Source organism: Bos javanicus, chromosome 19 (assembly GCF_032452875.1).
Source record: "Bos javanicus breed banteng chromosome 19, ARS-OSU_banteng_1.0, whole genome shotgun sequence".
Taxonomy (NCBI): domain Eukaryota; kingdom Metazoa; phylum Chordata; class Mammalia; order Artiodactyla; family Bovidae; genus Bos; species Bos javanicus.
In genome coordinates this window covers 53,262,132-53,282,704 of record NC_083886.1, presented here as the reverse complement: position 1 = coordinate 53,282,704, position 20,573 = coordinate 53,262,132, and the positions used below count along the sequence as shown (strand labels likewise).

The following is a 20,573-nucleotide window of genomic DNA, read 5'->3' as shown; positions in this document are numbered from 1 at the left end:
TGAATCTAGACATTATATCTGAAGGCGTTTGGTTTCTTCTCATTTCCATGCTTTTGTGACACAAGCAGAGTTTGAGGACGTACTGAAAAGGGGCAGTAACAAAGGAAAATGAGTCTTAGTTATATCCATCTGGGAGAAACCCTAATGCAAAATATTTTAGAAGAGTAATTCACTTCTTTTTAGCCCCCAAAACCACTTTCCTCATACTGGGAAAGATTGAGGGCAGGAGGAAAAGAGGGCAACAAAGGATGAGGTGGTTGGATGGCATCACCAACTCAATGGACGTGAGTTTGAGCGAATCCCAGGAGATAGTGAAGGACAGGGAAGCCTGGCGTGCTGTGTAGTCCATGGGGTCACAAAGAGTCAGACATAACTCAGCGACTGAACAACAGCAAAAACCACTTTATGGTGTATTTTCAGGTTCATTTGGAGTGGTGGTTTTTTTCTTTTTAAATATTTGCATGACCACTTTCCCCTGACTCTGGAAGCCCCAAGAACCAAGAAGGAGGTGGTACACTCCCCTCCTCTTATCCACTTGAGGAATATCAGAAATTAGCATTTTTATGTATGAGATAAATCAAGATGCACTATGCTGCCGAAGCGCCAGACTGTAAACAGAAATCAAGTTAAAACATGCCTCATCCATATCCTTTGTAAGAGCTTGTAGCATAAACTAGAGAACAAGTTATGAAGAAACAGAGGAACAGGAGTAGACCGCCACGGAAGAGTCGCTCTGCAGCTGTTTAGATCCTGTGAGAACAGACCGGCAGAACAGCCGATGCAGCTTCCTTCCCTCCATGATTAGAACTAGGAGCGGGAGTCGGGGGAAAAGCCTCTCTAATGCTTAGGATGAATAATTAGAAGACCCACATTTCTGAAAGAGGAAATCCTCAAAACAGCCTTATCCTGTTAAAAAAAGAAAAAGTGATGCCTTAAGTTCTATTACTTTTGAACCAGGTTTTTATAAAATATGTATTATTAAAGAGGAAAGAATAAGGAAAAAGAGCTAAACAGTGTCAGTGTTGTGTCTAGTCATGGATAGAAAACTATTTAAATCATAGGAAATAGGCCTCACACCAGCCACCCAGTGTGAAGGGCCTCCTGGGCCACCACGGTCACTTGGGCTACTGGCCAAGCAGATCCCCAGGAGACAGAAATACAGGATGGACAGAGGGCACCAGCTTTTAGCAAGAAGCAGCCTAAGTCCTCCCCTCCACCTTGTTGCCCACCCCGTGGCAAGTCCATGGGACAGTCGTCTCTGTGTGCATGTTTCTCTGGATGTGAAACTGCCTCTTCTAAGGTGTGCTCAGCTGCACAGAGTAATAACAGCGTCTGGTCCTGGAGAAAAGAAGTAGAACCAGAGCCAGAGCTGAGAGCAGACAGAACAGGCAGGGAAGAGGGCAGCAGGAGAAGCAGGCCCGGAGAGCAGGCACCTGGAGAGCACAGTACAGAATGGTGACACCTGTGTCTCTTCATCCCCCATGGAGCTTTCTCTAGTGTTGGCCTCTTAGAACATGTCTGAATCCTGGAATTTGTATAAATACTGTTTAATACAAGGTGCAAATGTTAACAGCAGCATCTCATAATCCTGCCCATCTCTCTTATGGATTTCCATGCCCACCTCAAAAACTGAGAGTATGGCCCTCTCACCTGCAAGTTTAGCTCTCTGTGAACCTCATAAAACAGATCCTCATTTGTATATATTCATTGTGCAGAGAAACGTGAGCTAATAAAGCAACCCACAGAGGCCCAGATAAATGCAGGGAAAGATCCTCTGGTCTCCTGGGGCATGTGAAATTGCTAGCAGTCATACATGCACCTTTGGGTCTTTCTGCTTCTCTGGTTCCAGCCTGCCTGCACACTCCAGGGGCCCTTTGCAGCTGATAAGCTCCCTAGGACTTGAGTACAGTCTAGTCCCTCAGGCTGCATGGTCTGCCATCCTGCAAAGCACCGTCTATAGCCTGAATCCCTCCCTCCTCCCTCCTCCCTTTTAGGCAAATTCTGGATGTTGCATGGTGGGGTCCATGGGAAATGGACTCGGAGGGGGATCAGTGTAGGATGCGGTGAGGGAAGGTTCCTGGGATCACCTCCCTGGATGGGGAGGCAGCCTGACCCCTGACTGTCCAGCCTTGACCAGCACATTCCCTACCTGGCAGTTCTGAACCCTGGCATCTCCCACTTCACTCCAGCCCCTGCTGCCCTGTCCACTTTGCATCTGCCCATCTCAGTTCAGGAGGAGGACTAAGCAGGTTGCTGAGGGGGACTGGTGAAACAGTCAGAGAGGCTTTGACAAGGAAAGCTGTTTGTCAGAATGTTAGCTTTAAGAAGGGAAGCCAGAGGCAACCCTAGTACCTAATAGAACAAAGATGTAATTGAAATACATATACTTGAAAAAATACAAGCCATCTTAAAATTTTATGAAGATTATTTATTATTATGCAAAATATATGTTAAATGACAAAAACAGAACACCAGACTGTATCAGCAATATAATTACTTCTGTGTTATGCATGGGCAAGAGGGCTAGGTAGAATTATAACAAGATGCTAATGGTGTTAATACCAGGACCAGAGGATTGGAGTGAGAATGCTCTCTTAAAATTTGATAGATATTACTCCTGTAATTAAAAATCTACATGTATATGTTTTAAGCCTTTGAAACACTAAAGCTATTTTTTTTTTAATTAAGTCATTAAGGTTGAGATATTCCTTGTCAAAAACAAAAAACTGGAGACAGAAGAATCATTGGGTGCTTCTTTGCATGAAAAAAAAATGTGTAACTAGTAGAACTCCCTGAGGATTAGTACCTGTACTTGATCTCATTTGATATTTGATATTTTTTAAATGTTGTGGAAAGAGCTCATTAAAACCCTAAATTGGAAATCACTCAGATGCGTTTGACTCCATCCTGTGTTTGTTACTATACACGGGATTGCTACTGCAACACCAATTGCCGCAATAATTTAATTTAGCATGTAGTTGCACGCTCACTATACACAGGGCACCGGGAGGCCTTGTCAAGATCATTGTAAAGATCATTAAAAAGCCATTCTAGGAAAGGTACGAAGTAATGCCTGAGCATCTATTGGATATCAAGCACTGGTGACCCAGCCTAGACACATTGTGTGTTCCCAGGTGGGCATCAAGCCCTTACACACGGCCCTCGTGTCACCACAGACACAGACTCAGGGTTGGACTGTGTGGGTCCTGGTGTCGTGTCCACCACCACTTATGGGAAGGGCCCCATCAGGGTGTGGGCGTGAAGAGAGGGCTTCAGAAACATGCAGGGTACAGAGCAGGCTGGTACCCAGAGTATGTTCCCCACTGGGGTGGAAGGAAGGGCCTCAGGCAGTAGGAAATCTCTGTCCCTCGTTCGCTCCCGTGGCAGACACTTCACGTCCTCGGGGCTTCGAAGGGGGGACACACAGAGAGGGTGGCCTTCAGACCTCAAAATGAAAGGCGGAGGAGTTGTCAAGGAGCGCGGTGGTGTGGCAAGAGCCGGGCTGCATCATGTGCATCGTGGAGCCCCAACCGCAGCTTTTAAAGAGCAGCCAAAAACCTGTATTCTCATCTATTATTTCCTAAAGTGTTGGTATCTAATATAGCATTTTTAAAAAAACATTCTGAGGGCCAGACTAAATGCTTGGGTACCAGATGCAGCCAGTGGGCTGTCCACTAGGGACTCTGGGCCAGGCTGGGATGCCCTGAGTTTGAAATTGGGAGTACATCTTCTTGGTGGCCCAGGGACCCTGAAACACTTGATAACCACGTGCAGGGCTTAAAGGTGGGGTGGGGCCAGGGTGCTCTGCTCACCCAGGTCTTGGTGTGGCCTGTCCTGCTCTGCATGTCCACAGCCAAAGGTTCTCCAAGTGGGGATCTTTTTCTGAAATCTAATATCGTGGCTTCCGATCTTTATATTCTGAGAAATGCCAAATAGGTAAGTCTAAATTAGGTCTTTTCATACAGAAATCAGAGGAGATGAGATTTCACGGGAGGAGAAAGGCATATAACACATCCTCCCCCGATGGGGTTCTTCCTAACAGTGCCAGCTTGAGCCTGTAGCCAGATAAATGTTAGTCAAGCCCATTAAAAATGTTGAAAATTATACCATTAACCTACTTTGATCTGGAATCGAATATAAAATCAGGCTTTAGATTGAAGAAGTAACATGCTCGTAGGAGCATGATCATGCAGTGAAAGAGAGAAATGTCGATCAGAAGCCAGATGGCAGGTCCCTGAGACATGGGGACCAACCAGAGCAGCCTGCACCCTCTCGGCATGGGGCTTCTCCGTAGGAGCAGCACCATGGCCTGGGTCTCCAGAGGATGAGCCTCCCCACTGATCAGAGGGACAGCGGCTCCTCCTGGAGGGTCGTGGCGCTTGGGCTAGGAATTTCACCAGCCCTCCAGTTGGACCATGCTACCGTGTTGTAGATCTAGGGAGGAGAAAACCACTCAGTATGGGTGATAACCTTTATTTATTTGTGAAATCATTCAGAACTGTCTCATGCCAAGTCAGAGACCACAGATACTTCATATAAACTCCAGGTCAAGCAGCTGCATACGGCATGCAGCCACATCAAGGGACCCTGACTTGCTTAGGACGGATAGACTCCCAGGTGTTTTCCCTCCTCACCTGGAAGTAGGCAGAGGTACTGGTTAGAATACTGGTTAGTTGGTAATGCCAGATCCAGTGGCTTTACAAAAATACCGGTTAGGTGGTAATACCAGATCCAGTGGCTTTACAAATGGGAGTTTGATCCTCTTTCCTGTATAGCCAAGTGGCTCACTTGAGCGACACAGGTCTCCACTCTCCCCAGTGGCTGTGTGTGGCACCTGGTCTACAGAGGCTGGGGGTGTGATCTCTGTCATGGGTAGCAGGCATCCAGCTCACAGTCCTGTCCTTAGGGGAGGTAGGAGAGCTGTGATGCAAAGGCAGGAGCGTGTGAGGCTTGGAAACCAGAAAGGTCATATTCTCCTGCACTCGGGTTCACCAGCCGCCCCTGAGATCTAGGCTCCTGGACGGTGAAGCATTGCCATGGGCTTTTAGCAGAGCTCATGCAGGTGATGAAACCCTGGACAACAATGCCCTCAGCTCTTTCTCCCACCTGGTAAATTGGCCAAAGTCTGTTCGTCCCAAGGGAGTGCACAGCCAGGAGTTGGAAAGAGCATTCCTAATAAATAATTTACTGTCTAGTTACTGTGTTCCTTGGGTGGTGATGAAGAGGCTGAATTTTCAGCAGGGGGAGGCAGGGAACAAAGCCTAACAAAAATTGAGGTTAAAACATGAAGTCATACACATTCACACTTTGCTTCAGGCTGGGGGCGCCGATGATGAAATGCTCAGCGCCCGGCTCCTGTTTAATTTTTGATGTGAAGCCATCGGGGAGCCGTTTGCTTTCACTTTCAATTTCAGCAGGTCCTGAAACCTTGCGTTCCTCCACAGTAATAACCTGTGTGTTCCATCCCATCAAGGGAGCCTGGCTGACTGATCAGTGCAGATGGAGCCGGGCGCTCTTGGAAGGCTCTCCTCACGGCCCACTCCTTGGGTGCCTGCCATCTTAGGCCCGTTTCCTGAAAACCCGAGCTCTTGCCTGGATGGCACGTTCTCTAGGCCGTGATTCATCGGCAGCCCACGGCTCAGGGCCTCGCTGCTCTGAGCCTCGGGGGCGGGGAGCCCGGGGTCCTCCCTCCGGGGAGGGGGGCGTGCAGCTGGCGCGGCTGGTCCCAGGGGCTGTGGGAAGTGCGAACGCAGACACCTCCCAAGTTCCACGCTCGCCTGGGTGCCAGGGTTTTAAGGACTCGCTTTCCCACTTTCCCTTAGTGAGAATCCCAAATTAAGACTCCCAAGTTCGTTTTGATTTTACCCTAGAAAATGTAGCCAGTTTTAACCAACTGAATAGATGCTCAGCAGAGGGTACCTTTGTGCTGTTGAAAAGGCCGCCGTGTGATCAAAGGCTTGATGGGAACTCTGAGGTCCTCAGCCTGACCCTTTCCTTTTGTACAGTCAACAGCCACAGGCCCCAAAGAGAGACCGGCTTGCCCAGCGCCAGCCTGCCGCTCTCTCCCGCCCCTGCCTGGGGCTCACGGCAGCCTCACTGCATGCTGGTAGTCTGTTTGGCCTCTTGGTGTCCAGCAGGTCTTCAGTGCTCCCCCACATCCTCCTTCCTCCCCTGTCCTCCTCAGTGCCTTGAACGGAGCCCCTTGTCCCCATCCCTTCTCACTTAGGCAGCTGTGTCCCTGCAGACATGGCCCCTCCTCGCTCCCGGTGAAGCAGGCAAGACACCTCTTTCCTTTCAGGCCAGGAGTCTCCTCTGAGCTGCTTTTCTGGCACAGAAATGTGCAGCTGGCAGAGGACTCGACCCTCCTCAGTGGCTGGACCCAGGTTGGGGCCAGCCCTTAGGAGGTGGCAGGCCAGACAGCCCACACTCCTCAGACGATTGTCGCCCAGGGCCTGCTGCAGCTTCGTCGGGTTTTGTTTCGCTCCTTGGAGAGGTCTGAGGGCTGTTGGTCTCACCAGGGCAGCCTAGTTTCTGATACTTTGTCTAGGACACCCCAGCAGGAATATTATTAACAGTTTACAATTCTTGCCTCCTGAATTTGAGGAGATGGTTCTGGAAGAAGGCATGGAAGCCTGCTGTACAGAAGGCGCAGTTTCCTGGTGCCCCCTACAGTGAAGTGGCTGTATCAAGACCACCAATTGCCCCAGACCTCCCTGCCCACAGCACCTCCCCCATCTGGTGCTCACTTTTCTTCTTCTAACTCCTGAAGTTGAAACTTTTAATTTGATTAAATTCAATGAATCTTCATAGAGCTTAATTACAATAATTGACTTTGCTTCTGTCTTAACAAAGAGTAAGCGGCTCCCTCAATGCCACAGAATAACCATCTCGCCTGCAGGCTGGGCACTTATTGAGCATATGGGAGCTATTTATTGCCCGTACTTTGAGGCACTTTTGATTATCTCCTGATTGCCTCTTAATTAGATTGGAGGGGGAAGGGCAGGCTTGTGCAGAAGGGGCCAGTCTGGGCAAAAGAAAGATATTCCATATACTTGAAAAAGTTTTCTCTAGTCTTGCTGTTCAACTTCCATTTTGTTTTTCTGGATATTTTCCTTTTTTGTTCCTATTTTGACCATTTATGAAGACCCATGAGAAAACCCTCTTGCACACAAACAGGCAGTTATTAGTCTAAATAAACCTAACGTGGAATCCTTGTATGTGTCAGGGCATTGTAGTAGGAGGAGATTGCCATACCAGAAACAAAACCCCATGTTCAGACCATCACTTCCAAGAGGAGCACATTTCTAAAAGAAAGGGAAGTCTGAGTCAGAGAATCTTTATATCCTTGGGAATCCACGCTCAGATTGAGACCACAGAGAAAGGAAGAGACTTGTTTGTGTCCACTTTAGAGTCAATGTTGGCTGTTGCCAGGAAACAGCAGGCCTCTGTATATGGCCCTCGATGTCATCCACCTGCTGAGGTCTTCACAGGACCCTGTGCAGGAGACACAATCACTAGCCCACCTCACAGGCGGTGAAACTGACCCTTGGGAGGTGATGCCATGACCCAGTCAATGTGGCCTTGTCTTGCACATCTTGTAGTGGGTGGAGCCAGGTCCAGCACCACAGGAAGCTGGAAAAGGTGACCAAGCCCAGCCATCGAGAGGCTGCTGCCTCCCCGCATACAAGGCACCACCCATCTCATCCCCAGTGGTTTGCATTGCACACAGGTTCCCACTACCCACAAAGGGGTGCAGCGGCCACAAGGACAGGGGGCAGTTCTAGCTGTGGGTGGGCCAAGGGAGACCCTTTCTCCCAGCCCCACCTGCCCTGTCTCTGGTGAAGCGCCTCAGCCTGACCACAGCCTTTCATGGCCAGTTTGTGTGTGATGCTGCCCCAGTCTGGCCACCCAGAGCCCCAACTGCCACATTAGGTGGGCTCAAGTTGGGGCAGAAGCTGTGTAGTTAGAACGTGGACAAGTCCCTTTATTTTTCCTTAGCTCTTTCTCCTTTTAATTTGAAGAGAAAAGCTGTCATCAACAAAATGGCTTTAGTGCTGCCAGCCGAGAGTTCCTCGCCTCCTGTGCCCCCCACTGGCAGCTCCACCCTGACTCAGCCGCTCACGGGCTCCTCTGCTGTCAGGGCCCCTGTGGGTGAGCCTGTCAGTAATGCTTCGTGGGTCCCTGTCTGCTCTCTCTCCAGGCAAGCCTGGGACCTGGCCGTGGACATCTGTCTCTCCCAGCTGCCGACCATCATCGAAGAAGGCACAGCATTTCGGGTGAGTCCCATTTCCCCCTCTACCCAGGGCATCCTGCTTGGTCCCTGCAGCTGTTTCTCTGGCCACCTGGCCTTCAAAGCCCCTGTTTGGGTGTCAGAGACAGCCCTCACCCACCTGGGAGAAGATTTATTAGCCAGAAGCTTAAAAGATTGCTCCAACCAGGGGTTATTTAAAGTTAGATTATGAAACAGTCAGCTCTTAAAGATGTCTTCTCTGTAGTGTTGTTGTCTTGAGTCTGTTTTTCTTAGCGTGCACTCCTTGATAGCGGGTTCTCAGCCTTTCACTGTGAACAGTGCTCGAGACTCTCAGCCCTGAGGGGATGTCTGGTTGTCCTTGAGTTCATCTGGTGTCACTCGTGGCCCCTGAGGCAAATTGACTCTCCCCTCTTCCCAGGGGACTTGGCAGCAGCTCACCAAGGGTCTCCTCTTGCCTCCTTTCCCCACACAGCGCCCGTTTTTATTCAGAATTTGCTCATTTGCTGAGTATTTGCTGTGCATCAGATACCATGTCTGGGTGCATGTGGGTGAGACCCAGTCCCTTCTCTCAAGAAACCCGTGAAAAAGAGAACAACCACCCCTCAAGTTAGAACACAGTTAGACCCCCCCACCCCAACCCTGACCCCCCAAGGGACCAGGCAGGCATTCGGGACTGGGGGTAAATGGGCTGGGGGGAGTGGAAGGAAGCAGGTGGCTCCAAGCCGTCCCCTGAAGGGGATGGAGGGTGGGGCTTGCAGGTCGGAGTTATTGGCTTTTTCTCTCCACACCGTCTTCTCTGGTCCTGTTGAAGAGACTGCAGTGGGCAGCTGTTTCCTTATTTTTAAATGGGAATTATAGTTGTATCCAATTCAAGGAGCATGTGAGGACTGGAGGGCAGAGCCTGGCACATGGTACCTGCTGGACATGAGGGTTCCTGACCTTTGGTGTAGTCACACAGCTTTGACCGAGGTCAGAGGCACCCACATCTCACTGCAAAGGCTTTTCATTTTTAGTGCACATCACAGTCATCAGGGAAGCTTTGAACCTTACTGAATCAGGGGCCTGGGTGGGGGTGGGGGTGTGTGTGTATGTATATCTCAGGGGGTGTATGTGCATGTATATTTGTGTGCCTGCATGTATCTTTGGGGTATGGGTGTGTGTGTTCTCTGTCGGGTGTGTGTACATATGTGCATATCTGTGGGGGGTGTTTTATGTGTGTGTGTGTTAACCCCTCAGATGATTTCAATGCCTCCAAGACTGGGGTACCTGGACTACGAGGTCCTCCCTCCCAATTTTGTCTTATCTTTTGTCCCCTCCTTTATTGCTGGAATCTTTCCCATTTTATTATGAACGTTTTCAAACCTACAGCAAAGTTGGAAGAATTCTGCAGCAAGATCCCGTCTGCCCCCCGCTGGGTTCTCCACCAGCGTTTGCAGTGCCCACTCCAGCAGCTCCCGCACCTCCACCCACCTTTCCTTTAATGCGCTTGGAGGAAGCCAAAACTGGCCTTGCATCTTGAACCCAGAAGTGGGAGCTGGCAGGACCTTCATGTGTCTCCCACCCATGTATTTGATGTTGCCGGGGGACCCTAATCCCTGAGGCAGTGACAAGTCCCCATAGGGAACAGTCCTGGACCCCTGCCCCTCACGAGCTCCACCTACACCGGGACAGGGCTGTTAACATGCACACGTGTCTGGGAACCTCGTTCAACTCGTGCTTTCTTGTGCTCTGTGCCTGATTTTCCTTCTACCGTCAGGGGGTGGGAGCTGCACACTCTGGGGTAATAAAGTCCCACTGTTCCATGTCCTCACCCCTCCTTCCAGTGCCAGGCCTCCTTTCAAGGGTCTTCAGCCTCATTTCCCATCTCCTGGATTCAGGATTCTGCCTCTGGGAGCAATGTCACCAAACTGTGATGGGGAGGGATTCCTGACAGAGCCACATGCTGGCTGTTTTATTTAGTTTCCATTCTTTTAAAAGCATAACATACACAGAGAAGACTGCAGGCATCGTACTGTGCAGCTTGATGAATTTACAAGTTGAGTGCAGTCACATACCAGCACCCAAGTCATAACATCAGCAGCCCCCTGAGGCCCCACTCTGGCCACTGCTTTCTCCAGGGCACGTGCTGCCCTGTCCAGTTTGTATTTTGGTAAATAGAATCCTTGTGTCTGGCTGCTTTCACTCAACGCTATTCAATCTGTGCACTCATAGCTCATTCCTGTTATAGCCCAGAAACCTCAAAGCTCACAGTCCATCCTGTGGACCTCACAAATTGTCCTGACTACTGCCCAACCAAGATACTGGTGCCTGAGGCAGAAAGAGAAATCAGTCATGTTGGGCCTGTCTTTATATGAAATGTTGATATTTTTTTCATAATGGATTTTTACCTTTATTTTTATTTTCTTAAATACTGCTTTAAATTCCTTTTTTTTTTAACCTCAGTCACTGTGTTTTTGGTGTCCCCCTAAGTTTTGGGCCTAGGTGGGTGGGCAGGTGTGGCCAGGTGCTGTTAATCCCTTGTGTTTGGGTACATTAGTGTCAGGTGTGCACTTGAGGAATGAGATTTCTGGTTTCCAGTTGTGCATATTTTTAGTTTCAGTAGGAAAACTGCTGGATAGTTTTCCAAAGCGGTTGTGAGTCAATTTTCAGTCCTTCCCACGATATATGAGAGTTTGAGTTGTTTCATGTCCTTGTCAATGCGTGATGTTTTCCACCTTTTTTTTTTTCCCTTCTGGCTTTTCTGGTTCCATATGTAATGGTGTTTCATTGAGATTTTATCTTGCATTTCTCTCATGGATAATAGTATTGAGCCCTGTTTCATATTTTTGTTGGCTGTTTGAATATCCTCTTTTATAAGTTGCCTGTTCAAGACTTTTGATCATTTTTCTTTTGCATTATGTTTTTTATCAGTTTGTAGTGGTTCTGTTTATACGCTGAATACAAATCCTTTGTCACACATTGTGAATGCTGGTGGTGGTTTAATTGCTAAGTCAGGTCCGACTCTTGCAACTCCATGGATTGTAGCCTGCCAGGCTCCTCTGTCCATGGAATTCTCCAGGCAAGAACACTGGGGCAGGTTGCCATGTCCTTCTCCACGGGACATTCCTGACCCATGGGTTGAATCCATGTCTCTCTTGTCTCCTGCGCTGCAGGCAGATTCTTTACCAGCTGAGCCACCAGGGAGGCCCGACACACATTGTGTATACCTTTTTTCATTCTGTAGATTTCATTTTCACTTGTTTGATGTTTTTACTTGGTGAACAGAAAGTTCTTGTTTTACCATACCCAGCTTACCAATGTTTTTCTTTTATGGTTAGGACTTGTACCCATGTAAGAAATCTTACTTATTATGAGACAGCCAACATCAGTGTGTTTGGACCAGGGTCAGCAGGTGAGAAGAGTAAGAGTGTGTTGATATGAAGTAATTATCTTCCGTCCCCAAGGTGACAGCACAAGACAGGGTGGACTAGCCTTTGGGGTCAAGTGTGGCTCCTTGTGCCCAGAGATGGCCTTTCTGCTCTCAGTCCATCACGTCTGGTGCCTGTTTTCAGACCCCTTTCAACCCATCTAACACGTGGGCTGACCACCTGTGTTGGAATCATCCCCCTGAGGCCCAGGCCACGTAGTCACGTGACTCAGAGCCTCTGCCCACGAGCTGTGAGCTCTGCTCCAGAACACTCATCCCGGGCTCTGTGTCTTCCCCTCAAGAATCTACACGGTAGCTCTGACACACCGGGAGGTAGTCTTGAAGATTTGGCCCAAAACATTAGCTCTCTGTGAATCATCTCAGACACTCACAGGGCAGCTCTCGAGCTGTTCTGTGAAGTGTTACTTAAAATGCTGAGCCACGCTTATGCTAGGGACTGAGCTGGTTTGTCACCATCTCCGCAGCTTTAAAAAGCATGACAAACCTCACAGCACACTTCGATGAGAAGGGCTTTTCCCTCTTTGTCAGCTTTAGGTGAAAAGATCAGGAGTGTTTGTCTGTCTTTGGGGACAGAGCAGCTTCTGCAGCAGTGAACCACATGTTTGTATCCACAGGGTAAAACCAAAGTGCAGGAAAGGGGGAGAGGTGGAATTACCTGAGTTTCCCAACTCCCCTTCCCAGACTGAAGGTCCCCCTCACTCAGTACAGCTGGGGAGGGGGCACCTAACAGGACTATTGTTTTTAAACCAATCTGTGAATAACTCACACTTAACAGGAATATCACGTTGGGGGCTCCATTCCAATCCCCAGGTTGCCCTCCAAATTTGAGTAACTTCATGTATCCTGACTTTGCAAGAACATGAATTCCTGAGTGTGAAATTTCTCTGCCCAATTCTCACACGACATTGACTTCTTTACAAGGGGCACCACGGCTCTGAGCCCCAGGCCCCTCTACAGAGGGCATGGCAGGAGCGCCCCAGTCTGGCTCCCAGCCTCACTGAGCCCACCTCACCACTTGGAGTCCTCTACGAGCACACGTCCACATGTGCCAGAACCTGGGGTCAGAACCCACATCCCTGCCTTCCCATCCACCCTTCCTCTCCCTCTGGGGAACAATGTGGGCAGAGTGGGTGGGAGGCAGAGATTTGAAATTCTGTTTGGGGCTCACAGACGATAGAGCTGCGTATTAAGTGGGGATGACCGTGTAATACAGAAAACCCAGCAGTCCTACCGCTTGGCCTCTTGGTTCTCAGAGACCTTCCGAGGGCCTAGGCCCCCTCCTACCTGAGCCGCTAATCTGAGGTTTCCCTGGTCCCTGTCATCACCACCAAAGTCATGCCCTCTGCAGGGCTTTCGAGAGGACAAGCCACCCTCCGCACCCCTGTTGCCAGGCTGGGGAAGCCCACTGTAACCTGCTTTTGTCACTGCCCTCCAGGGGCCTTAGACGCTGCCTAGCAGCTGCCCAGATATGTCTCCTTCATTCCTTCCTGTCCCCTCTCTGCCCTCCGTCCACGGCATCTGCTGCCTTTCCCACCTCGCTGAGAAACAGAAGCAATAGAGAGAGCCTCTGAGTCCCTCCACGCCCATTTCATCCCTACATCCCCTCCTATCTGTGTCCCTCCCGGAGGGCTCCTGCTCCCTGGTGCCTACCTGCCAGGGCTCTCGCCCAGTACCTTCTCCTCCATCAGCAATTCCCCCTCTTACAAAATATGCCCTTTTCTCCCACCTTTAGAAAGAAATGCCTGGTCACATGATCCTATCCGATCCCTTCCCCTTTGCAGCCAGATTCCTGCAAAAAACTATTCTTGAGTCTCTAAATCATCTTCCCTTCTGTTTGAACCTAGTCCAGTTGTCCTTCTGCCCACTACCACGGCCCCCCCCAGAACATTCTTAGTAGTCAGTCTCCAGGGCCCTCATGTCATGGTCAGCCCTGGACCTTGGTCCTGCCTGACCCTCCACATCATGACATGCTGGTGCAAACCACAGCCTTCAGCTAAATCACTCTTCCCTGGCATCCTGGCTGCTGCCTGCTCCTGCTCCCTCTACTGGCCTTGCCCTAGTGTCTCCACCTCCTTGGCCTCTTGCTCTTGGGGTGCTCCAGGGCTCAGCCCGGGGTCCCCACTCTTTCTCACGTTATAAACGAGATCTGTCTCTCCAGCCCAGACCCGTCTCCTGAACTGCAGGCTCATGAAGGCCATTCTCCCCCTCCCACCCCACCCCCTGATGTCTCACTTGGGTGTCCAGGAGGCGCCTTAAACACAATGCATCTCTAGGTTGAGTTCTCCACGTGCTTCTCCGAAACATGCTTCTTTTGGTCTTCCCACTTCAGGTCACAGGACCCCATTTCCTGGTGTTTAGACCTGTGGTGGTGGTGGTTTAGTCACCAAGTCACCTAAGGTTATGGGACCCCATTTCCTGGTGTTTAGACCTGAGGTGGTGGCAGTTTAGTCACTAAGTTGTCTCTAACTCTTGACATTCCATGGACTGTACCCTACCAAGCTCCTCTGCCCATGGGATTTCCCAGGCAAGAATGCTGGAGTGGATTGCTATTTCCTTCTCCAGGGGAGCTTGCCCACCCAGGGGAACTCAGGTCTCCTGCACTGCAGGGGAATTCTTTACCAACTGAGCCACCAGGGAAGCCTGTTTAGGCCTGAGCCCCAGCGTTAACCTTACCACAACCCTTCTCTTACCCACACCCAGTCTGTCCATGAGTCCTCTGACTCTGCTGTATGAAACATCCCAGCCTGACTGCATCTCACTGCTTCCTCTGCCATGGCCTGGCTCTGCGGACTTTCGCCTAAGTGGTAGCCGGGCGGAGTTGGGGCCTCACAAAGACACATGACTGAGTTGATGGTGGGGGGTATGTTTAGGCAGAGCCGGGTGAATAAGGGGGTCCCTGACTAACCCATCTTGCTTGTCTCACAGCACAGCCCCTTCTTTGCTGAGCAGCTGACCGCCTTCCAGGTGTGGCTCACCATGGGCGTGGAGAACAGGAACCCACCTGAGCAGCTTCCTATTGTCTTACAGGTGAGTGTCTGCAGGTGGACCAGATTGGCCCAGGGAGGGAGCCAGAGAACCCCGCAGCCTCCCAGTGAGAGGACTGGTTTATTGGGGCTGAGTGTGTGTGAGTGTGTGTGACAGCCCCCATGCTTTGTAGCTGATGAGTCCTTGCTCCTCCATGGCTCCCCTGGCGAAATCACTGCCCCCTCCCTCAATTAAACACTGATCTGGGTCGTCAGCTGCTCTCTCGTCTGCCCCCAGAGCTGCTGTCAGTGCGCTGTGCTCCGGCACTGTTCGTGCTGTCAGCACCCCTTCTCTTTGGAAGGATGTGAGATGCAAATCAGCCGCAGAGAAAAGGGGAGAGACTGAGCTGATTACACACACAGGCCGTCAGCACCTGTGCGTTGGTCGTTTCCGGGGGGCTGTGCCTGAGGGTGCTATGGGCTGTCAAGTTCAGTCACCACGTACCTTGTGTCACTATTCTCGCGGCAGTTGGTGCCCCGCTAATGGTTTGGGAGGTCAGTTCTGTGGGTCTCACCCAGCTAAGTTTTGGGTTACTGAGATGGCAAAATACCAAAGTTCATCACAGGTAGGAGTTTTCACAGAACTTTTGTTTCAGTTAATGTGTATTTATGAGGCAGGTGTAGGGACCAGACTGTGATGTAAGGAGGGCTGTTTTACTCTTAGATAGTGTCAAATGAGATTTAAAACCACTGTCAGTATAGACACCAAGGCCTGATAATTCACTTTAGGCCCTGGAAAAAGTTGTGTACAGTGGTGATGGGGCAGTTGAACCTTGGGTAAGAACTGTGGGCAGTTGTGGGAGGGGCCGGGCCGCAGCAGAAAGGGGTGGGCATTTACATCCGCACCCAGTTAGGAAGCAGGGTCTTAAATTCTGAGAGCTGGCTGGGAGGACCATCACCTCCTCCCCCAGAAAGCTGCTTAGGTTGCTTTGCCTAATCATCCACCTGCCTGAGGACAAGGCCTTGCCCCTCCTCCCCACAAGGAGGGCTCCACTTTCTCACCAGGCCACTGAGCGCATCACACAGAAGCTCTATCTGTCTTCACTGGCCCAGGCGTGTGTTCTGAGCTGATTTCTGGCCCACGTGGAGTGTGGCGGCCCCCCTCCCCACATGGTCTGCTCTCCTGCTCTGTGCCTACTGCATGGTGGCCTGCGAAAGTGGTCTGCCTGCGACAGAACTGACATCTCAGCGGACTCAGGACTGTGTGCAGGACCCAGACAGCGAGCAGTGAGAGCAGGGTGTACAGTTGTGAAACGCCAACACACAGCCTGTCCTCGCGGCTTGATAATCAGCTGGGGTAGGCTGTTGGCCAGGATCCTTCCCTGGAGATATTTTGGTGCTTTTAATGTATTATGGCTGCTGCTTTTCTGACATTATGAAAAGAATGCAGAAATTATTGGTATTCCTCATGTGTGCTTCTAGATTAGTTTAAGACTATCCTGAGTTCGCAGGGTAAGCTATCAACAGATTTTCAAAACAAAACCAAAAAAAGCAACAATAACAACACAACAAAGAACACTGTCTATTTGGCAGGAGCCCACGAGTTCTCATCAAGTGGAAGGCCAACGGGCAGGGCTTTGGGATGGCAGTGGCTGATTGGGTGTGCTGAGCTCCCCAGCAACTAGGGTCCCCCAAATTTTCATAAGAGGAGACTGTGGCCAGTCTCCACTGACCTTCCCATTGTTTCAGTAATGGAATGGATAAAACCTTTCCAAGCAGGGACACACTGCCCAGCACTCTGCAACCAGCCAGGCAAACAACCTTGTTGTAAACGGCCCCCTGTTGACTTTTTCTTTAATGTCCCATTTACAACCCACATTCCCCCAGGAAAAGAGAAGACCCAACTTGCTAATACCAAAATGAGGGAATAACTGAAAGAAAAGGGGCATCTTGTGTGCAATCTTTCCATCAAACTTAAATCATAGTTTCCTCATCATTCTGGGGGTTCTGTCTGGGCTATGCCCCGCCTGGATCAGTGCAGTAACCTTGACTTAACAAGAAAACCCAACACAGTGCAAAGGAGCCCTCGCTTCATTTGGGGCAGCCTGTGGTATCTATCCGCTTCGTTCTCTTTAATTCAGTTATTTTGCCAGAACCCCGGCCCCATCATCTATCACTTATCCCCAGAACCTTGGCAATTCAGAAATGTTGCTGAAAAGAAAGAGAATTTTATTTTGTTTTATTTGTTTTTAATCCACCTTTCCTCCAGATAATTATCTAGTCATCTCAACATAATTTGGCGTTTCCCTAATAATTTGAAACACTGTCAGCACATCCTGTACATGTATGTACTTATTTCAACATTTTGAGAGAGAATTTTAATACGGAGACCTCACAGCTTTTCCGTCCCTGCTATTTTTCCACTACCAGCAAGCGTTTTGTCCACCCGGAAGTTCAGAGGCAGTCACTGAGGACCATCAGGGTGAAATGAACTGTCCCGCAGGGCAGTGGGTCTGCAGCCCCTTGTGTAGGTGTAAGCATGAGTCTACACTTTTCCTGACCAGCCCTGACATCCTTTTTCACCTTTTAAAAATATAAATCAAGAAGGATGGCAAGGAAGATTCTCGAGCCCTGCAGCACCGCAAGGCCTGGCCTGTGGTCTCATGGTCTGACAGCCCTGCCTGGACTTGACATCACTGTCTGCCCTCCCTGGTGGCCCGTGTACAAACAAGCCCAAGTTAGAGTAGGAAGAATTAGTGTCATGGAAAAGAGAGGAAAGAGAGGAATTTTACAAGATTCCGTGTTAGGACCTTTCCACAAAGTCAGTATGGGCATTTCATTAGGAAACCCTCTTGGCTTTCATGGCATCATCTACAAAGAGAATTTTTGGTCTGAAAGTACAGCATTATTATTGGATGGCAGCAGGATAGTAAGTGGACTGTTATTACTACACATATTACCTACATTGGTGGCTCCAGGATCTCTGATCATCAGATTCCCGGGTGCACCAGGCCAGAACTAGAGCTTGAGAATCTGGATTTTCATAACCAGCTTGAGCCAGTGGTCCCAGCCCAGAAGCCTGAGTGTGCCTTTTGTGTACAAGGTGCATGAAAAGCAGTTGCCCTAGCAGCTCTGTTTTAGTTTCAGTGTTGATGTCACCACCACCAATCTTTAGTTTGGATTGCCACAGACAGAAAGAAATCCCAGTAACTCATTTAGTTCACCGACATTTATCTCTGTAATTTCCCCAGGACCTGAAGCACATTGAAACAGGAATTTTTTTTTTTTTTAAGTGCAAATACAAACAAACAAAAGCCAGTTCTTTTTTTTTTTTAAGTAATTTTAATTTATATTGGCCCTCAATTTTGTTTTAAAATGTAAATCAGCGGAAGGAAGGGGTAATGTTTAGAAAAGCCAGTACCTGACATTTTCCCCAGGGCTCGTTATTGATGCCATTTATTTTCCAACAAAACATCAATACCCACAGCACAAAATCCTGCATTGCTGATGGTCTTTGAGTCTCTGAGACAAGTGAGCTGTCTATTGGTGCTCTAATGTGTGCTTCATCACTGTGGACAGCAGAGTCGGAAGAGATGGAGTTGCAGCGGTGACGGTGACGATTTCCATTTTGCTTTTGCCATCTGTAAATAAGACGTTGTAATGGAGACTTTACTGCTGGTTAGTGCACATGAGAAATAAGCAATACAAACTACCCATGCATTAGGTTTCTTGGCCCACATTGCCATTTCTTCCACTGCAAATTGCTCTGCTATTTACTTGAAAACCCAGAGCTTTATTCAAGTTGACAGTGTTTTAAATAACAAAGGGAATCAGAAAACAGAATCTTTACAAGTGCTAGATGTGTCTCATGTCTTTGATTTTTGATGAATTACACCTTATTTCACAAACCTAATAAATGAAAGGTTCTGCTTGCCCTAGAAACTTGAACCTCTGGTGGTTCCATTTTCTTTAAAAAACAAAAGAGGGAATGCCCTGGCGCTCTAAGGGTTGGCACTTGGCGCTTTCACTGCCAGAGCCCATGTTCAGTCTCTGGTCAGGGGACTAAGGTCCCATAAGCCGCCCAGCACAGTAATAAACAAATAAATAGTCAATCAAATCTCTTCTGAGAGGTGGAGCCATCCTGTGCTGAGCATAACGGTCATCATGCTGTAACATCACAGAAACGGTAACAATCATCACACCAGACAGGCTGCATCTCATTTAATTCTGGAAATTACATGTTATCATCTCCATTCTTCTCGATGATGAAACAGAAGTGTCCAAAGGTAGTGGTTTAAGCCACACTGTCAGGAAGTAAAAGAGTCAGGTCAGCCTGACTCCAAATCCCACACCTTACCACCGTCTAACCTTGCACTCCACGGCTGCCTTTCTGCCATGGTGGCACATGATAACCCACGAGTTAAACATGCAGAGGGATCAGGTCCTGTTCAGATAGGCCCCTGTGAGCAGCCCCCATATAACCTCTCCCAACAGCTTCTTTATCAGAGAATCTTAATTTCTCCAAACATTAAACGAACCACTTGAGCATCCATCTCAAAAGAGTGATGTGGAAACAGGCTTCAAACCAATGGGAGATGACATTTCAGTGGCTGAACCCAGCCACCTCCACCTCCCTGACCCCTGGGCTGCCTGCCAGGTGGACATGCCTGCTTTCAGCTCCCCTACAGCCACGGGCCACAGTCCCATGTAGGGAAGCTCCCCAGCATCCCTATCAAAAACCACTCCTCGGGAGCCTCGTGCTGCCGGGACCCCCTCCCCTCTTTCCACTCCCTCCAGCCTCTCTCGCTACCTCCTCTGTCCCCCACCTGCTGACCCTCCTGCACCCTCAGCCTCTTCCCACCTGCTCGTGTTTGCCCCTCAGAGGGGCGCCCCTCACACCACTGCTCTGGTGGCACCATTTCCTCACCCCTGTTCAGTCCCTCCACCACTGGCCACATCCCTGCAGCCAGAGGGTCTGCTTCCTGAGTCCTGCTGCTGATCCTGCCCGCCCCCCGCAGCAGGTACATGGTTCAAACCTCCTGTCCCCTCTCCTGCCTCCTGTCCCGTCCCTCACCAGTTCCTCCACCCAGCTTCCCCCTTGGCAGACCGCCCCAGGCTGGCTGGCCTATCCTGCCCTGTCTTTTCTCTTGCCTCATTCCAAACCTTATCTTCCAGCGGCTCCTTTCCCTCACCCACCTTCCCCCTCCACCAGCAGGCTCTGGGTCGTGCCTGCCGGCTGTCTTGGAATCTATTTCTCCCCATCAGTCTTGGCCGCGGTCAAGTCCACCCATCCTATCCTTCCAGTCAGCCTCCTGCCAGCCTGTTGCCCACAGCGAGCACAGTGGGCGGGCCCCTCTGCTGCTCTTCTGAAGAAAAGCTGAAGCCCTTAGCTTGGTCTGCAGGTCCAGCTGGCTCTGGAGCCTCCCTGTCAGCCTGCCTGCCTGCCTCCCTCAGACACCCCGCTTCCTCTCAGACACCCTGCTTCACCAGCCCCTCTGCCTGAAGCCCAGGAACCCCACACTTCGCCCACTGGGAGGGAGAGCCTTCAGACCCCGAGTAGGGAGCGGCCGCCCCCGGTCATCTGTTCACCATCACAGTGGTTATTGCGGTGTGGATGCGGAATGTCTGTCTCTGGGCCCTGCTGTGACAGGAAGGCTCCTGCTGTTCCCAGTCACCCCCAGCACTGTGTCCGCACACAGTAGGTACCCCATACCCACTTTGGATGGCTGGGAACACAGTAAGTGCCCCATACCTGATGGCTGGGAACAGTGGTGGGCAGAAGGGCCCTGCATCACAGGACTCTGTACACATAATCCCCATGTTAACACCATGAGAGAAGTCAATATAAATGACTCCATTAAAGCTCAAAACTTTGATATACCACAGGACAAAAGAAATACATGTGGCTGAGGTTGCTCTTTTTCATTTAAAA

General features: G+C 49.9%; 1 protein-coding gene across 2 annotated transcripts in view; it reads left to right on the top strand.

Annotated features, from left to right (window-relative positions):
* RPTOR (regulatory associated protein of MTOR complex 1) overlaps positions 1-20,573 on the top strand; it is a 323,215-nt gene that overhangs the window by 221,885 nt on the left and 80,757 nt on the right. For both annotated transcript variants that reach the window (XM_061392613.1, XM_061392614.1), the window contains exons 10-11: positions 8,201-8,276; positions 14,604-14,705. In XM_061392613.1, coding sequence (XP_061248597.1) covers positions 8,201-8,276; positions 14,604-14,705 — 178 coding nt within the window. The remainder of the gene's footprint in view (positions 1-8,200; positions 8,277-14,603; positions 14,706-20,573) is intronic.